The sequence below is a fragment of the Lytechinus variegatus genome, chromosome 5, assembly GCF_018143015.1.
Source record: "Lytechinus variegatus isolate NC3 chromosome 5, Lvar_3.0, whole genome shotgun sequence".
NCBI lineage: Eukaryota > Metazoa > Echinodermata > Echinoidea > Temnopleuroida > Toxopneustidae > Lytechinus > Lytechinus variegatus.
Window position 1 is genome coordinate 46,974,657 of NC_054744.1, and position 22,421 is coordinate 46,997,077.

The 22,421-nt window shown below is 35.8% G+C and overlaps 1 protein-coding gene across 1 annotated transcript; it reads right to left on the minus strand.

Annotated features, from left to right (window-relative positions):
* Positions 1 to 205: 205 nt before the first annotated feature.
* LOC121415486 lies at positions 206 to 20,291 on the minus strand. Its single transcript, XM_041608686.1, has 11 exons — positions 19,375 to 20,291; positions 9,851 to 10,094; positions 9,055 to 9,119; positions 7,638 to 7,889; positions 6,418 to 6,672; positions 5,789 to 6,076; positions 5,270 to 5,530; positions 4,475 to 4,669; positions 3,958 to 4,254; positions 3,053 to 3,235; positions 206 to 991 (listed from the first exon to the last, which is right to left on the minus strand). The coding sequence occupies exons 1-11, from the start codon at positions 19,574 to 19,576 to the stop codon at positions 300 to 302; spliced, it is 2,934 nt and encodes a 977-aa protein (XP_041464620.1). The 5' UTR covers positions 19,577 to 20,291; the 3' UTR covers positions 206 to 299.
* Between the last annotated feature and the right edge of the window lie 2,130 nt (positions 20,292 to 22,421).

A 22,421-nucleotide genomic window follows, 5' to 3' on the forward strand; every position in this document is an offset into this window, starting at 1 on the left:
TGATAATCATGATAATTATGATAATAAAGGTTCGCTCTTCTGTTATCTTGCTCTTGATAATGAAAAGATGACAGATTAAATCGAAACTAAATTCTTACCAATCAGTAAATCTCTAAGTGCCCTTAATGTATAATTTCATTTACAACTGTTTTACATAATATACATTGCCTTATTTCATTTTTATTGTATATTTCTAATAAACTTGGCGTATGGTCAACAAAAAATTACTCTACAATGTCCTTATACTTACAAATCTACTAAAAACTATAAAGACAATATGACTCAAACTAAACAAGGATTTACAGTCTAGTAGTAGGTGCATTATTTTCATCCATGACAGTTTCACCTTCTCTTTGGACTGGGGGTGGTGGTGGAGGGCTTGGAGGCGAAGGGGGAGCTGGCCAAAGATACTCTCCAGTGCTCTCATCAAGTACCTTCTCACCACGTTTCTCCTCCCCTTGGTTGGTAGGCGATTGTGACGTGCTACTTTCTTCGGGTGATGCAGGTGACGTTGTAGATTCACCGCCATCAGGACCGCCGTGTTCCGACCGCCCTGAACCGTCGGCAGGTCGCATTATCAACCCACCGTCATCGTCTCGTACTCCAAACGTAAAATTCGAGTTCATGAGTGCAACTTCGTCTGGGTCCTCTTGCGAATAACCGTACTGTGTGCTCAGCGATGACCGACTGAACTGCCTAGAGACGTTCCGTCGTGCCGTACCTCTGTTGTTTTCATATCGCATGTCCGGACCGGTCGTCGTTTCGTTGTCACTTTCGAAAGCCTGGTTGAGGTATTGCAGCTTGCTTAAAGATCGTTTTCGTGATGATGAAGGGAAGTGATGGGTGATTGTATTCCTCATGCAGCAGTAGATGATACCGATGATGACGAGGAAGAGGATACCGAGACATAAGATGATACAGAAGATGACGAATATGGCAGTAAGGCTCGTAAAAGTTGTTTCCTGGGGTTCTGAAGGAGTGACCGACGAACCTTAAAGAATGGTATGAAAGAATATACCTTTTAAACAAACTTTTGTTCGACAAATCCATGTTTTTTTTTATATAATTATGATGTGTAGGGCAGTACAAAGTCTGCTCTGCAAACCCTTCACTCTAGTTAAGTGGTCTGAATACTGAATACTACATGACCTACAATGTCCTATGTACTGAAGGACTTCTCGCTCAGGCACTAGTCTTGTGTGAAGACCTAATTGTTGATCAAAGTTTCAATCAAGGCCTGCAGACTATAGACAGTAAAAACCTTATAAAACAATTATAATAAAAGGTATATTCGGAGTTGCACATTAATATTTGCCCCCAAAACAATGAAAGAGACAGAAAGAAAAAAACGGACAGGGCAGCAACAACAACGGCAATAGTAGCAAGTAGTAGTAGAAGGAGGATGAGGAGAAGTAGTAGTAGTAGTAGTAGTAGAGTAGTGTAGCAGTAGAAGCAGTATTAGTAGTAGTAGTAGTAGTAGTAGTGGTAGTAATTATAGTAGCAGTAATGGGGATAGTAGTAGTAGAAGTAGCAGCAGAAGTAGTAGTAGTTGTACTAGTAGGAGTAGTAGGAGGATGAGGAGGAGTAGTAGTAGTAGTAGTAGTAGTAGTAGTAGAATTATTGTGATGATAGCAGTAGTACTGAAGTAGTATAGTAATAAGTTATAGATATGTATCTTACATCCGCGTTCAGATATCTTCCCTTCTCCGCCTACGATGTTCTCTCCTGTACACGGCTTGCAGGATGTCTGCTGAGGAAGGTCTTGATAGTCTTCCACAGGACAAAACTCACATATGTTCCTAGTTTCTTCAAAGTATGTTCCTCGTGGGCAAGGAACTACCAAAGAAAAGTAGGTGAGACAGGCAGATAGATAGGTTAAAGGTTGTTATAGCTATTATATCAAGTAAACCTTTGTCTATAGCGAAATACCTGACACTCAGTTTGACAAGGGTATCCGTGGTCACGTTCAGGAGAGCGTTTCTTTCTGGCGCTGTTTCCAACAAGTCCCATTTTATCCGACAGTTACCACAGTAAAAGTGCTTCTCAGCCAATCCAAAATCAAGGAAAGTTTTCAGATCTGATAATTATTGTCGGACATTAATGTTGATGAAAGGCTCTCATGATTACGTCTTGATCCAGACGGTACACCCTGTTTTATTACTATTCCCTATAAAATGATGCGATCCATTAAATGAGGGAGTTACCCAAGAAGTAACACCAGTGTATCACTCCACAATAATGTGGTATACGATTTATTTTTTTCTTGACATGTTTTTATCATCAACATCATTATCATCATCACCTGATCATTATTTTTGCTATCGGTTAAAACTAGTACACTGTTAGAAAATTTATCCTTAAACTAAAAGAAGTTCCTGCAGCAGAGTCTCGAGAACACCTGTAATCTTACCAGATTGCGTAATCTTACAGGAAATTGGTATTTGGTGTGTGTAATCTTACAAATTTCCTTAAATAAAACACTCTTTTCCCCTTTTTCTAACAGACCTGTTCTGTTAAAATGCAGAAAAATTCCTGTTTCATGAATTTAAAGAATGATTCTGGTACTGCTTTCTGCAAAATCTTCTTTTATTTTTCTGTAAAATCAGGGTTTTTTAAACAGTGTAGTTGCAGGAGGACGAAGAGGATGTTAAGTGTTTGAGTAAGAATAATCATCGATGGTGAAATACTAAGATATTAATTGTCTTGTATTATTTTCACGTTTAACACCTCAGCATCCACCTAAGTCAATGCTCAAAGCAACACCCTCATTGGAAGAAGTAAAAGAAGAATACAAGAAAGGAAGAGAAGAAGAAGAAGAAGGAGGAGGAGAATAATAATAAGAAGAAGTAGCAGTAGCAGAGGTAGTAGTAGTAGTAGTAGTAGTAGTAGTAGTAGTAGTAGTAGTAGTAGTAGTAGTAGTAGTAGTAGTAGTAGTAGTATAGTAGTAGTAGTAGAAGTTGTAGTAGTAGTAGTGGTGGTGGTGGTAGTAGTAATAGTAGAAGAAGAAGATGATGATTATGATGGTGATGGTAAAGATATTGGTTGAACTTACCACATCCACGGTCAGTGATCTTCCATCCTCGAGGACATGACCAAGTGAAACCTGATGAAACGACCGACCAGTCCGTCTCTGAATTATAGTCATTCCCATCGATCCGGATTGTAATCCGACTTTCCATCACGTGCCTTTCGATCATCTTGACGAGAGTATCAACGTCTTGCTCCATACTTGCCACTATGAGTGACCAAACAAAATTAACTTGTGATTCATTTCACGTTGTTCGAACATTAGAATAAGACTATCAAGCAGGCTAACAGCAAAGACAATAAATGTTTCTCAATCATAGTTTTTGTCCCTTTTCGTCAGATTTAAGAAAAAGTTAAGAGAAACTCACAACAAGAAGTTGTCAACCCATGGTTGTGAGATGTATTCTGTTACGTGACATGTCACTAGACTTATTACGGGGCCTTTAGATACATGCTTTTCATAACTGATTTATTCATCCTGAAAATACATTGGCGGCGGAAGCCAAAAATTTTAAGGGTGGTCCACCTGAAATTGTGATGGACACATGTAAAAAAAAATTGACAAGCCCCCCCCCCCCAAAAAAAAAAAGGTTATCAACCTAAATTACAGGGGGCAGAAACATTTTTAGGGGGACACAGGAAAAACGAAATTGACAAGCAAATGAAATAAAATAAAGGTTATCAACTAAAAAATAAGGGGGCCGTCCCCCCACCTCAAATTTAGGGGGGGGGGGAGGGCTGTTCCCCCCGCTTCTGCCGCCTATGTGAAAATGTTTTCTGTCTATCTCAAGGCTGGGTCCAGGATTTAAGGAAAGGGGGACATAGTGGTTTGATATGTAAGGAAGCCTTCACAAAGACTCTAAGAATGCAGTGCATGCAGAGTTCGCGAACTGACGCATCGGAGTTAAGAGGTATGTGAAATTTGCTTACCTCGCATATTGTCTGTATTACTATCGACCACGGAGCTGACTTCGATGTCGACATCAAGAAGTGTCCGCGCTGACTGTCGTCGTTTCTTCGCCCCTGATTTCCCGCCACAGTGTGGTATGATATAACTATCTTCGCATGCTTTAGCGTCCTCGTACTCACATAAGGATTCCTCCAGTAGTTGAGGAACGATATAGGTTCGAACAATACGGGGAAGGTCTTCGTCGTTGAGACACGTCTCTTGCGGAATGATGAAACGTATCGTTACGGTTTGATATATTCGTTCTCCCAATTCAGGTTCTGGTTAGAGTAGAATGAGGATTATTTAGAGAAAAAAAAATCGTGAGTCGAGATAAAGAGTAGGCCTGGGTTTGAGAGTTCGCACAACCACCCAGGCAATTGGCAGCTTTATCTATAGCCTGTGGCATACGAGCTGATAAGACAGCGAATCCATTACTATAACCTAGTCCCCCAATAGAAAATAGAGAAAATTATTATTTAAGCGGTTACATTATTTTACCTGCGCACATTGCGTCATTGGGTAACGGGTTCCAATATGTAACGCCATCAGTTGCCATCTCACAGATGAATTGGTTAGAAGTCATGACATATAGGAAACCAAAGTCACATGAAACACTACATTGTGTTTGACCTGATGCCGTCTCCTGGCAGACTGCTGAAGTATTTGGAAGACTCGGAAATGGACAAACTGCACCTGTTAAACGCATACAAGAAAGAAACGATTTTTGAATGTTTAAACGTTCAATAATCGAAGTCCATGAATATAACATCAAACACGGGCTATACAAGCACATACAAGATTTAGAATGAAATGCTTTGTTTCGTACATTTATTCTTTTATCAAGCCTATCTTATTAAAGTGATCAACCTTGCATGAACCCCTGATATTTCTCTTTAAAAAAAAAATCTGCAAATGTAAATCCAGACGGTGTATCTGGATAAGTATGGCGAGATACCTCTCTTTAAATAAACACTGTTTCAAAGAGCATTGGTGAGAATTTTCATCAAACACTGTTAAAGCATGTCAAGCAAACGTCTGCAACGAAGACGCTCCTGAACATTTTGAACTTCATCATGTTCATGATGCAAAGCCATCATGCAATCTTACTGCCGTTCTAAGGAGGAGGAACAGTAAACATGCAATCCCGCAGATTGATTTCATATGAAAATATTAAAATTCTCACTTTGCATGTTTTGTGATTGACTAGGGAACCCCCGTTTTCCTGATTAAACAATGGCATACTAAACACCTCCTAACATTCACGCAGTCAAAGCTACCAGAAGGTCCACCTACCGACTTTCTGGACAGAGGCAATAAACTGACATCGAGCAACGTTATTGAATGTATCGCTGGCTTCGGCGGTGATGACACTCATCTTAGGTGGATCTGAAGCTTCAAGGATCGAACCATTCTCAGGGCTGTATGATATAGTGATGTTGTAAGAGGCAGCAAGGTTGTCCGATGCTTGAGCCGGAGACCATGTGACCGGAGTCGTGTCCCTATTTGTTCTCACTCTGATATTTTGCGGACATTCGATGGTCGGGGTCTCATCGTCTGTTTTTAAAAAAAGAATTAGAGAAAGGGACTATCGTAAAAATAAATTCAATGATTGCATTCTTTAACATATTGCCCAATAGAAGCAGAGAGGTAAGATGGAGCCGATATCCTGATTTTGATTCAATACATAATTTCCGCTTAGAATTAACGTTGACAGGAAAAATCACAACTTTGTATTCTCAATTAAATATCAGTAGTATACCAGTCTTTGTGAACTTTAGCGAGTCTAGTGAAAAAGTAACTAAGCTGGTTTACCAACGATTTTAAGTACGAAGCTGCAAGTACGCTTCTCATTCGTAGTGGGATCTTCTGCCACGAATGTGAACCGTTGCCCCTCCCTGAACCTCTCCGAGTACTGAACTATCCCCGGTAGGGTGACATCGGTAGGTCCAGCGGTACGGTAGATGGGTACGGGCTGTCCGTTGACATCGCGTCCCTGGATGTCCAGGTCGATGGTACTACTATCTTTACCAGGATCCAGAGGGAAGGTGATGACATCGTTGTCGGGACAGTCGATCATGATGAGGTTGTCGTCGTCGACACCTTTGGAGAGATCAATAATTAAATGCATGTTGTCATCGTTGGCAGTAATACAGAGACCAGTGAGATCTTGACAGGTTGCAAATTAGGCTTTGCATATTACGCCATTTAGACTGAGGTTGTCGGACTAGGGTAGATAGCAGGTCATATGGAGAGTGATTCCCCCCCCCCCACTCCCCCTCCCTCACCCCACTCAGACCTCGAAGTGATTTAGTATGTGTATTTGCAATGCCGTTGAATTGATTTTCAATAAGATTTGTGCGCCTTGAGCCAGTTTCATCATACACTACAAGATGTAATCGTGGTTTTTATGACCTGGTAATGATCTATTTCTTTACCCATACCTTGCTCTCCCACCAATATCCTAAAGTCACACGTGGCTGCGTTGCCCGATGTATCATACGCCGTCACTGTTATTATAACCGGGTCTGGCGAAACAGGTAGTCTGATACCATTGATGTGTGAATAGACGATAGGGTTACTAGATCTGAGTCCGACATTATCTCTGGCTACCGCTGGGGGCCAGAAGACCTCGATATCCGATGAAGATGTCTGAAGCAGGCGGTTTTGTGGACATGTTATATTGGGTGCCTGGTTATCTAGAGAGGGGATGGAAGATAGGTAAGGTATAGAGATCAAACTCAGCCAATGGGTTAAGTATCACAGTAGCGAGACCATGCAGTGGGGACAGGAGCTATTCAAATTAGATAGCAAGGATAGGAGGAATAAGAAAAGAAAATTAGGGAATATGACAATTACACACAGTTTGACTGGGAAATATATTGTTATATTGGCATTAATGAAGCATCAGCTTGCGAAATTAATATGTACAAACCGTTGATATTTGTTAAAAGGTATTGTTTAACTTTGTGAGCAGCCGATTTAAAAAATTATCAAACCAAGATGAAACATGTGTACAAGTGCATGTATTAGAACTAATAAACCCTGAAAACAACCATTATTGAGAATGAAAAGCTAAAACTACAAGACAAACCCCAATTTTGTAAATAGGCGTCTTATAGACACTTAAATAGTACACATACGTGTATGGGATGAAATTAAGATGGTGTTTCCGGTCACTTTATATTTCAATTTTTGAAGCACTAAATAATCGTTTTCGAACGCAATTTTTTCTGGGCTTCATTTTTGGAACATATCACAGACACAGGTGACAAGTGTGACCTTCTAGCTCAGATTTTTAAAAAGTCAAACCAATGTTAACCAATCACTTTAACCAGTATAATAAAGTGTGATTTATGTCGCCACTTGACTCAACCTCTCTAAAAAATAAGCATAAGTGCCTTTGTATTTTAAGATACCTTTTTCTCGTACATTGCTGTCTGTAATAAAGATTAAAGTTTAATAATGGTTTATGTAACTTTATAATCTTTGTACTTCATTTATTGCTCTCCACCATGTCCATCGATTATATTCTTCGCTAGTAAGTAATCATATCATAATTATACCAGTTAAAATATTAATTTTACTGTTGCAGTCATTTTTTTAGCGGTGGAAAGGTCCCCTCCCCCTATCAATCCTGTATCCAACCCAGAATCCGACTGACCTGTTAGTATGAGAAGAAACGAGCAATCATTGCTGGTATCAATGGCTCCTCTCATCCTGACAGTCACTGTCACACCTTGACGGAGTGTCTCACTGTAGTCTAATTGTGTTGGACTCGACATCACCGGCCCGCTGATGATGTCGTAAGGTGGTACACCTTGACCCAACACATCGTCCAAATCAACAATAGCATAGCTTTGGTCTTTCTCCAATGAAAATTCAAACATCTCGGGACAGTTATAAACTCCACCAGCTTGAGAGAAAAACGTTGAGAGAACATTAATTACAGTGGGATATGTCCGAAATCTATAATTATGATAATCTTGGCATTTTAAACAGCGCAAGGTTGTTTTGAAAAAACACCCACCGTTATGCTCATAGAATAAACAGCGTTGCATTTTATAATCAAATTGAACAGCGATTTTACTGTGCTTATTTATTGCATGGCGTATAAAATCAATTGATTAAAACAAATTCAAGGTCCTTGCAAATGCAAGGTGTGAAGCGATTTTTTTTTTGGGGGGGCGGCAAAATTACTGTATAGACAACCATTACTGAAATTAGATCTTGTTTATTCATATCATATTGCAAATCTCTTTTTTTTCTCTCTCTCCAAGTTTGAATTAATGCACCTAAAATGCAACTTTATGCAATCCGATGCCTTAGACTATGATATGGACTTAAAGGGGAAGTTCACCCTGAAGAAAAGTTTGTTGTAAAAATAGCAGAAAAAATAATAAAAAATATTGGTGAAGGTTTGAGGAAAATCCGTCAATGATTAAGAAAGTTATTAGAATTCAAAGTTTTGAATTTGTGACGTCATATGCGAGCAGCATTCCTATATACAAAGCGAATGGTAAAAAATATATGAAATGTCATTTTCTCAGAAAATTGAAAATGGTTTTTACTGTGCCTTTTGTATATCAATAGACAAATCATTTCACACCCGATCATAAATAGAAAACAAAATAAAGTTATCAGGAACCGTACAAAATTTGAAATTCATTGATTTTTTACCATTCGCTATGTAGGAATGCTGCTCGCATATGACGTCACAAATCCAAAACTTTGAATTCTAATAAATTTCTTAATCTTTAACGGATTTTCCTCAAAACTTCACCAATATTTTTTATTATTTTTTCTGCTATTTTTACAACAAACTTTTCTTCAGGGTGAACTTCCCCTTTAATGAGGAATATAAATGCACTCCACATAATGTGACATTCAGTGTTCATGTATTAAGAAAATAATGAAATGTGGTATCGGGGGATAATCAGTGTAATTTTCTCATTGTGCTTGCAATATTTCTTTAACGTTTTATTTTGGAAAATATATATATTTCTTTCAAAAGGGATCATGTTACCAGATACCTTTGTAGAACGATATATAAACGCGATTAATTTTATTTTAAGTCCTACCTCCTCTGATAACTTCCGAATATCTGTTCGTCCAGTACACAGTAAACGACTCGACCACTGTGACTCTGTGGATTAAAGTGTATAAGAATTAGATTGCCATGGTTTTGATCTGCATCTCACGTATTTCGTACTAAGCTCATCTACGATTTTATATTTCTTATCACGTCCACATTTAAAAAGAGTTAGATTTGGGTGATTTCGGTGCGAGTAAAACATAAGCTGTATCATTATAGTCTTATATTCTCATTAGTAATTATTGTTATATCTGTAAATGCTATCATGTCTACGAGAAGATTATATATATATACATATATATATATATATATATATATATATATATATATATATATATATATATATATATATATATATATATATATATATATATATATATGGGTGTGTGTGTGTGTATAAAATTTCAAATTTGCACCGAACTGAACTTTAATCCGATGTTAGAAAATAGTTTGTTTCGTAGGGAATATATTCCATTCAACCCCCATCATATTCATACTTCTCTTACAAATAATCTTACATGGTTTTATAGTCATGCTTCTTAACTTGACCCTACTCAGTCCTTTGCACAACGATTATGGGATGACAGCATTGATGATAAGATATCGTCAGCCCCAAAATATGCGTTCATCGTAGCTGTGATTTTTATGTTACTCCAACAATATTTCCTTATTAGTATCGTGGTGAAATAGATGAATATAGTTCAAGGATATATTAAGGAGGAAGTAATAAATTATTTTCTTTTCTACAAACTCAATTACATGATTTCAATGATGGTACTCACATAAACTGTATGTCACTATGTAGTGATGTTGGTGCCCGCCAACCGACAACCACAGACGACATTCTTTCCTGTGACATACCTATGCTGTGTGTTACAGAATTCAAAGCTGGTCCACCTGGGCATGTTAGATGTTGAGCCGTAGAGGGCCTCGTCTCAAAGAATCCAACAGGGATGTTTTGGTTTACTGGTCTTGCTTGGATGAAAAACCCGCGAATTATGCTGCCAGTGTTTGATGAAATGGTTACTGAGGGTGATAGATAAAGAGTTAAGAAGTTTTAAATGAGCTTCCTCCAATCAGATTAGCCTCATAGAATTGTACATCAGCCCAGTAGCGTACCTAGGATTTTTCACAGGGGGGGGGGGCAAATTCGTCCGCCCAACATTTGGCAAGCAAAAAAAAAGGTCTTCAACCACAAATATATGATTTCGTACCAGAAAAAATGGACAAGCAAAAAAAAATAAAAGGGGGGGGGGGTCTTCAAGCTCGTCAGAGGGGGGAGGGCAGGGATACGTTCCTTGCATGGGTTGTGACTCATCGGGGGAGCAGACTGCCCCCCACGTAGGTAAGCTAGTGCATCAGTCTAATATTGATGCTTATAAACATGCTGAAAGGAAGAACAAGATGACAATGGGGGCATTTTACTTAAAATGAGAATTGTGTGAATTTTGTTTGTTGAAGGCAAAACAATACAAATAACGGAAAAGACATTATTCTTAGTTTTCCTACAATATCATTTGAGTAATCATCTTTCCCCTTTTACCATTTAAAAGTTTCCCTTTTCTCATCCTCCTCCTCCTCTTCTTTTTTTTCTTCTTCTTCTACTTTTCTTCTTCTCCATATCCTTCGTTTTTCCTGTATATCTCGAAGCATTGTTGGAATTAAATTTGTATAAAATCACGTGTGTATCAATGTAATAGAAATATCGTTTACTAAGTGAACGAAATAATAATAAGGTATATGAGTGATTGTGTAACTGAATGAATAAATTAATGGGCAGTGGCGTACCGTGGGTCACGGCATGGGAGTAGTCTGCTATGCAGACTCTGAATGGCTCGTGAGGTGGTATCTGCTACTGGTTTGCGAAGCAAACCAGCCTGAAAGGGTGAGCGCAGCGAGCCATTTCAGAGTCTGCTTCTTCTTTGGAAATCTTGTTCCCACGGTCAAAATAAGTCCCACCCACCCAAGATTTCAGAGAGCTTTCATTGGATAACTTCATCTGTCTATCAACCAAATTTTAGGACCCTGAGGAGTATAGATAATCCCCTACTTTAACCACAGAGCCATGAGCAGGGTTATTATATAATACACTGGCTCAGGCCATCAGACAGTGTTTACATATGACATTCCACTGAGCAGCTGCATGTATATGGCTCCATGGCCCAAACCAATACATTGTATGCATGGTAGTGGATAGCTCTATGGTATTATCAAACACTTTTCATCATATCAAACTCATTCAATTCAATCTTTATTTCACAAATAGGATAAAAATACAAGAAACGTCAAAATAAAAATGCGATTAGATAATAAAAATATATTGCGTTGCTTCCCATGAAGGTAATAAGAAACCTCTGAGGCTGGATCACCAAAACATAGTAAAAACACAACATTAATACAAAACAAAATCTCATATCATTATAATAATTAGTGCAGGAAAAAGGAGAAAAAAACAACACAAAGAACACGAGTTGAAGGGTCTATACAGTACAAGTATGCATTGATATCAACTGTGAGAAATTAATAATCATTTCCTAGAAAATTTATATTCTGTTTTCTAAAGGGAGATAAAAATTGTGAATTAGTTATTAATATTTGGGGAATCTCATTCCATTGTTTGGGACCTACATAACCCAGCTTCGTGACTAGACCTGATAGACCATATTGGAAGAACGGGCATTATGGTTATGAACTTGATTACTGTATTGAAAAAAGATCTGAAAACTACATGGGTAGCAACCTCTGCTGGTACTTATACATAAATATTGTGAGTTCTTGCTTATTAATATCATAAGGACAGTTTCTTAAAGTTCAAGACCACCTCAGGAAAATGGGAAAATGCTGACTTGAATAAATACTGAAAAATCAAACTAGCATATAGTGCTGAAAATTTCATCAAAATCGAATGTAAACTAAGAAAGTTATGACATTTCAAAGTTTCGCTTATTTTTAACAAAATAGTTATATGAACGAGCCAGTTACATCCAAATGAGAGAGTCAATGATGTCACTCGTTCGCTATTTCTTTTGTTTTTTATTGTTTGAATTATAGAATATTTCAATTTTTACGAATTTGACGATTATGACCTCCTTGCCTGAAGCACAAAAAAAGATGTTAAAATAATGGAATTCCACGTGTTCAGGGAGGAATGAAACTTCATTTCACATGACAATGACAAGAAAATAAAAATATTTCGTATTTCATATAATAAAATACAAAATAAATAGTGGGTGGATGACGTCATAGTCTCCTCATTTGCATACCAGCCAAGATGTGCACATATTTAAATTAAGCGAAACTTTGAAATGTTATGACTCTCTTATTTTACATCCGATTTTGATGAAATTTTCAGTTTTATGCTTGTTGGATTTTTCTCTTTTTATTCAAATCAACCCTTTTGTTGGGGTGAACTTGTCCTTTAAAGGTCAAGTCCACCTCAGAAAAATGTTGATTTGGATCAATGGAGAAAAATCAGACAAGAACAATGCTGAAAATTTCATCAAAATCGGATGTAAAATAAGAAAGTTATGACATTTCAAATTTTGCTTATTTTTAACAAAATAGTTATATGAACGAGCCAGTTACATCCAAATGAGAGAGTCAATGATGTCACTCAATCGCTATTTCTTTTGTTTTTTATTGTCTGAATTATACAATATTTCAATTTTTACGAATTTGACGATTATGACATCCTTGCCTGTTCTAAGCGCAAAATGTTAAAATAATGGAATTCCACGTGTTCAGGGAGGAATGTTACTTCATTTCACATGACAATGACAAGAAAATGAAAATATTTCGTATTTCATATAATAAAATACAAAAGAAATAGTGAGTGAGTGATGTCATCAGTTCCTCATTTGCATACCGACCGAGATGTGCATATAACTGTTTTGTGAAATGAAGCGAAACTTTAAAATGCCATAACTTTCTTATTTTACATCCAATTTTGATGAAATTTTCATTGTTATGCTTGTTGAAATTTTCTCATTTTGTTCAAATCAAGTTTTTCTTGAGGTGGACTTGTCCTTTAAATAAATGCACGGATGGTGCTAGGTAATGGAAATTGGTAATTATTCTAGAATTGTGAATATTGAGTCCAAATTCATATGAGGTTACATTGGTATTGCAATATTTTAAATAAGAGCAAATCATGGAATGGTATAAAGTTATCAGATTTTTATGAAGCAAACTCCGCTTAAGTTTGTAAATTAAACCAGTATTCCTTAAAACATGTATCATAATGGTACTTAAACTCGAAATATCATCCAACTCAAAAACACCATTCTCATAGAGTTCAGAACTTGAATAATAGATAGTTTACAAAATGAAAATCTTAAATTTCAAGATTGTAAGTTTGTAAACTATCATACTTTAAATCAAACAGGATAGCTATGTTTTATTATTTTGTTCCTGTTTGGAATTAACTTCTAACCATGGTTTGTTGATTGTGTGTATATTCATTTCTCCATGCTACTGTATTCAACCTGTTTTACTGTTATGTTTACAGCTCGGTTTGATATTAATTAGCCTTAATCAGCATCATTTAAATTGTCATGCCCACCAACATTCGTTCACCTTTGTATTGAAAGTGCTTTTATGCCAGCCATAATACCAGTGGTAAAGACGTACAGTTATGTACGTGACAAATCTGGTACTTTCAAACTCATAAGTATGCTGAATGACAATGTTGGCAATTTTTTTATATAAACTTAAATCGGATTTATTTGATTTAAATCAGATTTTTAAAATTTTAATATGATTTTTTCTAACAGATTTTTTTTAAACAAAGCGCAAACACCCAAAATTTAACCCTTTACACTTCTACTGATTGGTTCAAAGGAACTGTCTTGGTACAGCTAATGCTGCAAAGTTGGTGTTCATTTTAAAACTCTGAACATTTAATGAGAATCAGTTTATTTGGAAGAATTCCATGACTCAGAGATTCAAATTCTCCAAAGAGAAACATTTTTAAAATCTTATTTTCAAGCCAATGATTAAGATCATAATGTTAAAGAAAACTGCACTTATCTTTTGTTTGTTTCAACCCCAACATGCCCAAGTTGTTCTTTGAGCCACAGTTGGAACAACTGTTTCAAAGCATTGGCTTGCAAAACTTTGACCGACTGCATTCAACCTTAAAGAAATGGACCGGGCTGAGAATATTCACATCTAAATAAATAGAGTAAAATGATGAAAATTTGACCAAAATTTGATGACAAATAACGAAGTTATTGTATTTTAAACTTTATCAGTATTTTGTGAAAAACAGTTATATTTACATCGTCATGAATATTCATTTGGTGGGTTGATGATGTCACATCCCATCTTTCCTTTTTCTTATAACACGAAATCATAAATATTTCATTTTTTCATACATGTGTAAATAATGTGTCTCCATTATGATGAAATAAGTTGCGGCAATAAATAACTATATACTTAATTAGTTCTCAAATCAATTTTTTTAGTTCTTGGTAAATTCTTTTTTTAGTAAACCTAATATCATATAATTATAATAAAAAGAACTAGTGGAGATATGCCACCATCAGCCCAACTAATGGATATTCATGAAGACATGCCAGGAAATGTTTCACCGGAAAGATGGAAAAGAAATCTTTAAAATTCAATAACTTTGTTATTTGTTATTCGATTTTGATCACATTTTCAGCATTTTGAATTTTACTCTATTACTCAGTGAGATATAAATTTCTCCAGCCTGAACAATTCCTTTAAGTTCTTCTTTGAGCCATAGTTGGAACTATTGCACTATTTCAAAGCATTTGCTTGCAAATTTTTGACAAACTTGCAAGTTGATTTAAATGATTTCTTTCACAATAAACTTGAATACCAGTATTTGGCAGTTGTTAGAAGTTTTGCAAAAAATAAGAAAATGGGTTCCCTGTTTATTTGAATAAGACATATAAAAGAATAAAATGATAAACTATGGGTGTAATGGGTCACCAGGGACATTGCAGAATTTTACTTTTATTGTACTCAATTCAAAACATTCACTTAAAAATGTACAAACATAAATCCTTTTGGCAAAGGGCACTAAAATGTATAGTTGCTATGATTTAGCCATGTTAGTGCCCTTTGCCAAGAACATTCATACATTTTTTAAATAAAAATGTACATTTTACTGAATCTTTTTCAGTGAACTGGCTGAATGAAGCACAATCTCACTCAGAATGTCTGAACAGGCTTTTTCTAGTAGGATCCAAGGTTATAACCCATCCTGGCAAAATTTATGTTGAGATTCAGCCTAATAAGTTCAGAGTTCCTGTACTTTTCTTTCTCGAAGTTTGACATAAAGAACTTTGTTTTACTATCAACAAAGTCCACTCATACATACAAGTCGAGTAGGGGTCCCATATAGGCTACATGTACATCTTTGGTTTTGCAAGATTGACTTGATTTTATTCATTTGATTTCAATTGTTATGAGTAGATATAAAGGGTTTATTCCTGTTCTCATGATATAAAGTTGGTAAAATCTTACTCTTTTGAATTTAAAAAGTAAAACTGCCACAAACAATAAAAAATCCCAAATTTGTAGATGTTCCCCAACAAAAAGCTGCTTTGAACATGTTGAATAGTAAGAGAAAACCAGACAAGCATAACGCTGAAAATTTCATCAAAATCCAATCTAAAAGAAGAAAGTAATGACATTTTAAAATTTTGCTTGATTTCAAAAAAAAGTTGTGGTTATATGCAAATCCTTGTTGTATGCAAATGAGGGGACCGATGACATCACTCACTCACTATTTATTTTGTATTTTATTATGTGAAATATGAAATATTTTTTTATGAACCAAAAAAAATCCCCCCCCGAACATGTGGGATTACATTGTTTTAACATTTTGTAGTTCAAACAAGAGGGTCCTATTTTTTAAATTCGTAAAAATTGAAATGTTGTATAATTCAAACAGTAAAAATACAAAAGAAATAGTGAGTGAGTGACATCATCGACTCTTTGATTTTCATATCACTGAATTGTCCATAGAACTAAGGGCCTTTTCATAAAGCTGTTCATTAGTTAAGAGCGATTTTAAAGGACAAATCCACCCCACTAAAAACATGATTTGAATACAAAGAGAAAAATTCAACAATCATAACACTAAAAATTTCATCAAAATCGGATATAAAATAAGAAAGTTATGACATTTTAAAGTTTCGCTTATTTTTAACAAAACAGTTATATGAACGAGCCATTTACATCCAAATGAGAGAGTCGATGATGTCACTCACTCACTATTTCCTTTGGTTTTTTTTATTGTTTGAAATATGAAATATTTTGATTTTCTCGCCATTGTCATGTGAAATGAAGTTTCATTCCTCCCTGAAAACATGGAATTCCATTATTCTAACATTTTGTGCTTCAGGCAAGGAGGTCCTATCAAATTCGTAAAAATTGAAATATTGTATAATTCAAACAATAAAAAACAAAGAAATAGTGAGTGAGTGACATCATTGACTCTCTCATTTGGATGTAACACTGGCTCGTTCATGTATTTTGTTAAAAATAAGCGAAACTTTGAAATGTCATAACTTTCTTATTTTACATCCGATTTTGATGAAATCTTCAGCCATATGAGCTAGAGCTCTGCGCTAGCATTTTTGATTGGTAGGTCCAGTATACCTGTATATTAAGTCTATTACACACTACTTAAAATCCCCTTGTTATGGGATTTCATAAAACATGTAAAAACTTAGTCGGCTTGCGATTTGCGTTTGCATGAATTGTTAAAAATATTATCCGTGCATCCTATTCATAATACAATGTGTTTTAAAATGTCCAGTTTTCAGGCCGCAATATCAACAAGTTTCACGCTCTTATATTAGATACGGAATAAAATAACGCTTTTATGAATTCCAAATATCTAAATTGTTTGTTTTTCAGAATAGAATATGGACAAGTTGATTTTGATGTGATGAACAGTGTATATTTCAGGGGTCGTGGAATGGTTTTCAAAGTGGGGGCTGATGACGAAAAAAAAATCACAATCATATATATATTCATTTTTACGATTATGTACACGGCTTTGGAACTGGGTCCCCCCCCCCTTGCTTCCGCGGCCTCTGTATTTCATGTGCAATGGCGATGTCTGAATCTCATCTCAAGAAATATGTATACAATTTATCTTTATTTGATATTAGCCATAAAACAAAACATCAACACATTCACAATAGGCTTAATGAAGACAAAAAACATTTAAGTCGAAAGAATAGAATTACATGTATAAAGAAAATGTGAAGCTAAATGTTAATGGCAGGGCAAACAAGACTTAATTTATTAAGATGTGAGAAGGAAGGAAAAGAAGAGAAAGAGACAAAGGGACAGGGAAAGAAATAAAAGAAAACAGAAGAAAGAAAGACAGGAAGGGGAAGAAATTAAGAGAGGAGAACAAGTCATCGCTTACATAGTTTCTTATCTTCGAAAACGGTTCTGTACATTAATCAATCGGTTCCATTATAATGTAGAAATGACAAAAGATACATCATTTAAAAACAGGATATTTTAGGAAGGGAAGAAGAATGAGAGAGCAAGTGAAAGAAAAACGAAAATAAAAATAAGAAAGAAGGAAAGGAAAGAATGAAAGAGTAAAGAGAGAGAGAGAAAGAGAAAAAATGGAAAGAGAAAGGAAGGAAAGAGTGAATGAATGAATGAAAGAAAGAAAAAGAAAGTAAGGGGGTCACAGGAAAAGAAGAAGAGGAAAAAAAGAAAGAAAACAGAAGAGAAGAAAGAAAGGGGAAAAGAAAAAATCAAGAAGAATCAAAGGGAAAAAAGGAAAACGAAAAAGAAGAAAGAAAGGAAAAGAAAGGGCAATGTTTATTTTTATGTTACTTATTATATAGGCCCAATTACATGACGGGGGTGATCTTCTACATATTCATATTCTGTATACACGTTCCTCTCTGCATGGACTGTTATAGAAGATATTTCCAAGGAGATATCACCTCTAACTCCTTGATATTTCAAAGTATAACAGATATGTATCTACCCATGTATGTATAGCCATGGACCTATATACATGTAGCAAGCCCAGAATGTGAAAGAGAATGGCCCTATTTGTATACATTCCAAAAGATAAGAAATGGTCATAACAGCTGGATCCTAATCCCTCTCTTGCCCCTGCTTCCACAAATCTGCTGTCAATCATGGTATCTACTGGCAACGGAGGGTTTCAGCAAGCTCCGCCTCACATCCACGTTTCGTGGATGTGGCTCAAAGAAGTTGTAGACCCACATCTGCAGCCTCAGTAGACCTAGTCTGCTATGCAGACTCGTTGAAGCAGCTGAGGTACACACACTGCAGATGTGGGTCTACATTTGTAGACTAGCATGGGAGGGCACCAGCAAAAATTAGTCACACAGTGGGCGCGCGAAGCGCGCTCGATTGTCAGGTATACCGACCTAATAGACATTTTAAGGACTGTCATTAAATGGATATGTATCTCAATGATCTTACAATGCCAGCACGAAGCGCAAACTGACTTTTTATATTCAGACCTAAAAAAAGGACATTATAAGCACATTTTTGTAACCATGATACATATCTGTCTCACTAAACAAACAATATGAGTGCAAAGCGCGAGCTGAAATTTTTGTATATATATTGACCCCCAACACGGAAATTTTAAAGACGGTTTTTTATGAATTCATACAAAGCATACACAACTCACCTTAGTCGTCTAATGCGAGCGCCAAGCGTTTTCTGATTTTGTAGTCATTGTAATCATGAACATGGTACGTATATCACTGATCAAAAATTGAGTGCGAAGCGCGAGCTAAAAAAAATGATATTCAGACCAGATCTCGTTTTTGTGCCAGCCGATTTGGGGGCACGTGCCCCCGTGCCCACCCCCCCCCCCCCCCGTAGTTACGCCGTTGTTAATGGGCCCTTGTATACAGGGCTTGCATATATGAATGAATGGTTGATTGATTGATTGAATGAATGAATGAAAGAATAAATGAACAAATGAACAAAAAAAAATGAATAAACAAATAAATAAATAAATGAATTAACGAACTAGCGAAGATATGATTCAATGAGAGAATGAATGAATGAACATGATGAATGTGCGATTGACTAAGTGAACGAACGAGTGAATGTATGATTAAGTGAGCGAATGAATTAATCTAATACTATGATTGATTGAATGATAATTGGATGAAATAATAAATGAATTTATATCGATGTGAATCGATGTCCATTTCCTTCATTCGGAAATTCACCTCTGGTAAATAAAACGTTCTTCAGTTTCTTTAGAACTACCACAAATACAGGACAATTTAAAGAAAAATCTTACGTGTGACCTTTCCTCCTGGTTGATATGATTGACCATCAGTAGTGATGGAATAGCGGAATGGATTTGAGCTTGGTGTCGTCCCTTGGTGTCCTGGTGTAAGAGACACACAAGCTGATGCAGGCGCACCACTTTGGTAACCCCTAGAAAGCCCAACGAATCCGGCTTTGAAGATGAATATCAAATAAAATATAGAGGCTTGCATATTTCCTTCTGTTTTATTTCTATATTGGCCTTAATATCGGTTGGTAAAAGTCAGTGATCCGTTTCCGCTTTAATCACGTGCATCTATGAACAATATCCAATCATATCAGGAAGGGTGTGACTTGGTCATGTGGTTTACTTTTGGCTTCCTGTTGATGGAATCTGAAGGTCATCGGTTCAAAACTATTCCGGGTAAGTCAGTCGAATGGTGAAGTTTGTTAATTCTAAAACGTGATGACGAGTATGTACATGAAATTAAACGTATTCATTTACACACAACTGAAGCCATTAAAATATACGTGAGGAGAAACATTATGCTTCTTGCAGAATACCATCTGCTACAAAAGGTTTACAAAAGCGTAATATCTCATACAATCTTGTAAAATGAACAAAAAAAGTTGTTTGCTTTCGGTCTTTATTCCGTCTGAATAATGTTCTGATGCGTTAAAATATCGAGAGTTATGCAATTCGCGAAATAAAGCAAAACAAATAAACTGTTTGACTATTTTCGAATCATTTTCGAGACTTGTAGCTCCATGATAGTTACAGGACAAAAAGCTTGGAAGGTGTTTTTTTTTCTCTGAATCACTGTTAAATATCCAAGAGGAAGGCGATACTCAATCCATACAAAACTCTTGGCTGGAAGTGTACTCCCTTCAAACGAATTTAGAACACCACAATTTATCCATTATGAGTATAGCTGGATACACAGTATCTTAAATTTTGATATTTCCAAGATTACGTCCACATATCTGCCTCTTTGACATGCCCACAATACCTAGATTGGCGTAATATGCATGATATGCGAATCGGAGAGTGATGTCATCACCAATACGAGTAACGCTATAATTCATCCCACCAGATCAATATCCTAAAAGACCAATTGCAGAAGGATCTATATCTAATTTTGTGAATTTACAGATATACAGGATCTGTGAATAAGCTATACTAAATATGGTATTGTACACAATACAAACCGTATTGTACACCAACCCGATTGACCCATAAAGAGTCATTGATTGAATTTAAAACATTATTTTTTTTTAATTTTAAACAGCAATGTTTGATTTCTAATATTAATTGCTTAGAATATAAAAATTGTTGTTTATTTGTTTAAAACAAATTTATAAACATGTTCAAATTTGTATTACTGTACTGTAAGATATTCAAAATACAAGGTTTTGGATGGGGCATAATGCGTGACAAATAAAAGATGAATAAATAAAAACACATAAAAGAAAATGACATTTGATAAATGAAGAAATAGCTAAAAAAAATACATTTAAAAACAATTTAACTTGGTCTATAAAGGTTTTGGTTTTGATATCATATCTGATTAGTCGTATTTACTCGCTGAACTAAAAGATTCTGAACTTAAAATAGAAAACACGATTTTCGTCTAAACTAATCTTATTCCGTTCTAGAATCTCCTCTTCACTTGCTTTATATTGTGATAATTTTTTTGTCCTGTGGATCAATACACGGGGAATCAACGTGTTTGTAAGATCGCAGGGGCATGGAATTCAATCTGCACGCAGACTATTAAATCGAGTCGACAAATTTTACAGCAAAAAATGGAAATGAACCTATTTTGTATAATAAAAAACGGACATAATTATTTAGGTGGATGATATTTCAAAATGATTTTCGTATAGTCTTTATTATTAAAAATCAAATATTAATTAGGGGATTCATTTGACCCACCCCCTTCCTTCCCCTTCAATAAACCACTAGACATGCTAGATAGCAAAGAACTGATGTACATACAGCCACTCTTACACGAGTTAGGTGTGGTACATTCGCACCTGTATATTCGGCCCTGAAATCTTTGTTTGAAGGCGTGAGTTCTGCACAGATGTTGAAGCGTTAATAATATACTAGTTACTCTCTTTCAACTGTATCTGTTTCTGTTTGTGGTAACTCCCGTAGGAACTCGGCAGGACAGCATTTTTTGCTGGTAAACGCCAAGCCGGCATATAACCAATTACCTATGAAACGTTTTACGTCTAGGTTAATCATATCACTCTCGGGCCTTTTTATCATAGTGGAGATAATGGCAGAGTTGGGATTCGAACTCACAACCTTGCGATTATGAGTCCAATGCTCTAACCACTGGATCATTCAACTACGCAGGGGTCCATGCCATATATCCGGGATTTTTTAATCTATTTATTTTTTACTATTTGTATTGTCATTTTCTTTTGCTAACTAATCTTTGTTGGTGGTAACTTTTGACAATTAAAAAAAAAATTTTTTTTACACCACGCACCCCCCCCCCTGAAAATGTCTAATCATAACACACTCATCATTTTTAACGACGTGTATAAGACTAGATAATAGTGACGATATTCATGCCAATGATGATGGAAAAAAATAATGCCAGGCACTAACTAAAAATACTAGATATGTAGTGGCCAGTTTCTAAATCAAATGAAAAATCAACGAAAATTTTAGACCAAAATCCTATCGCACGCACGGAAACCGATCAGCGCTAACATAATAAATGCAAATATGAATTCATATTGCAGAATACACCAGGAAAATCCGAAAATATTTTAATTGAATTCAATTGATTTCACTTTATTCACGTCCATTAAAAGGGAATATAAACAATAAAAAGAACAATAAATACATAAACAAGTCAACACAATGACAATTAGAAAGAGTAGAACCAATATGCAGTGGATGTAGTGGATTAGCAAAGGCCAAAGACCTATCGAAGCCAACCCCCCCCCTCCCCTTGGTTCTGCGCATTGGTGAATAAAATAGATTAATGGTGATTAAACAGTTATTATGTACTACAAAAATATTAACATAAACTAACGAAAGAAAGCCATAAGAAACAT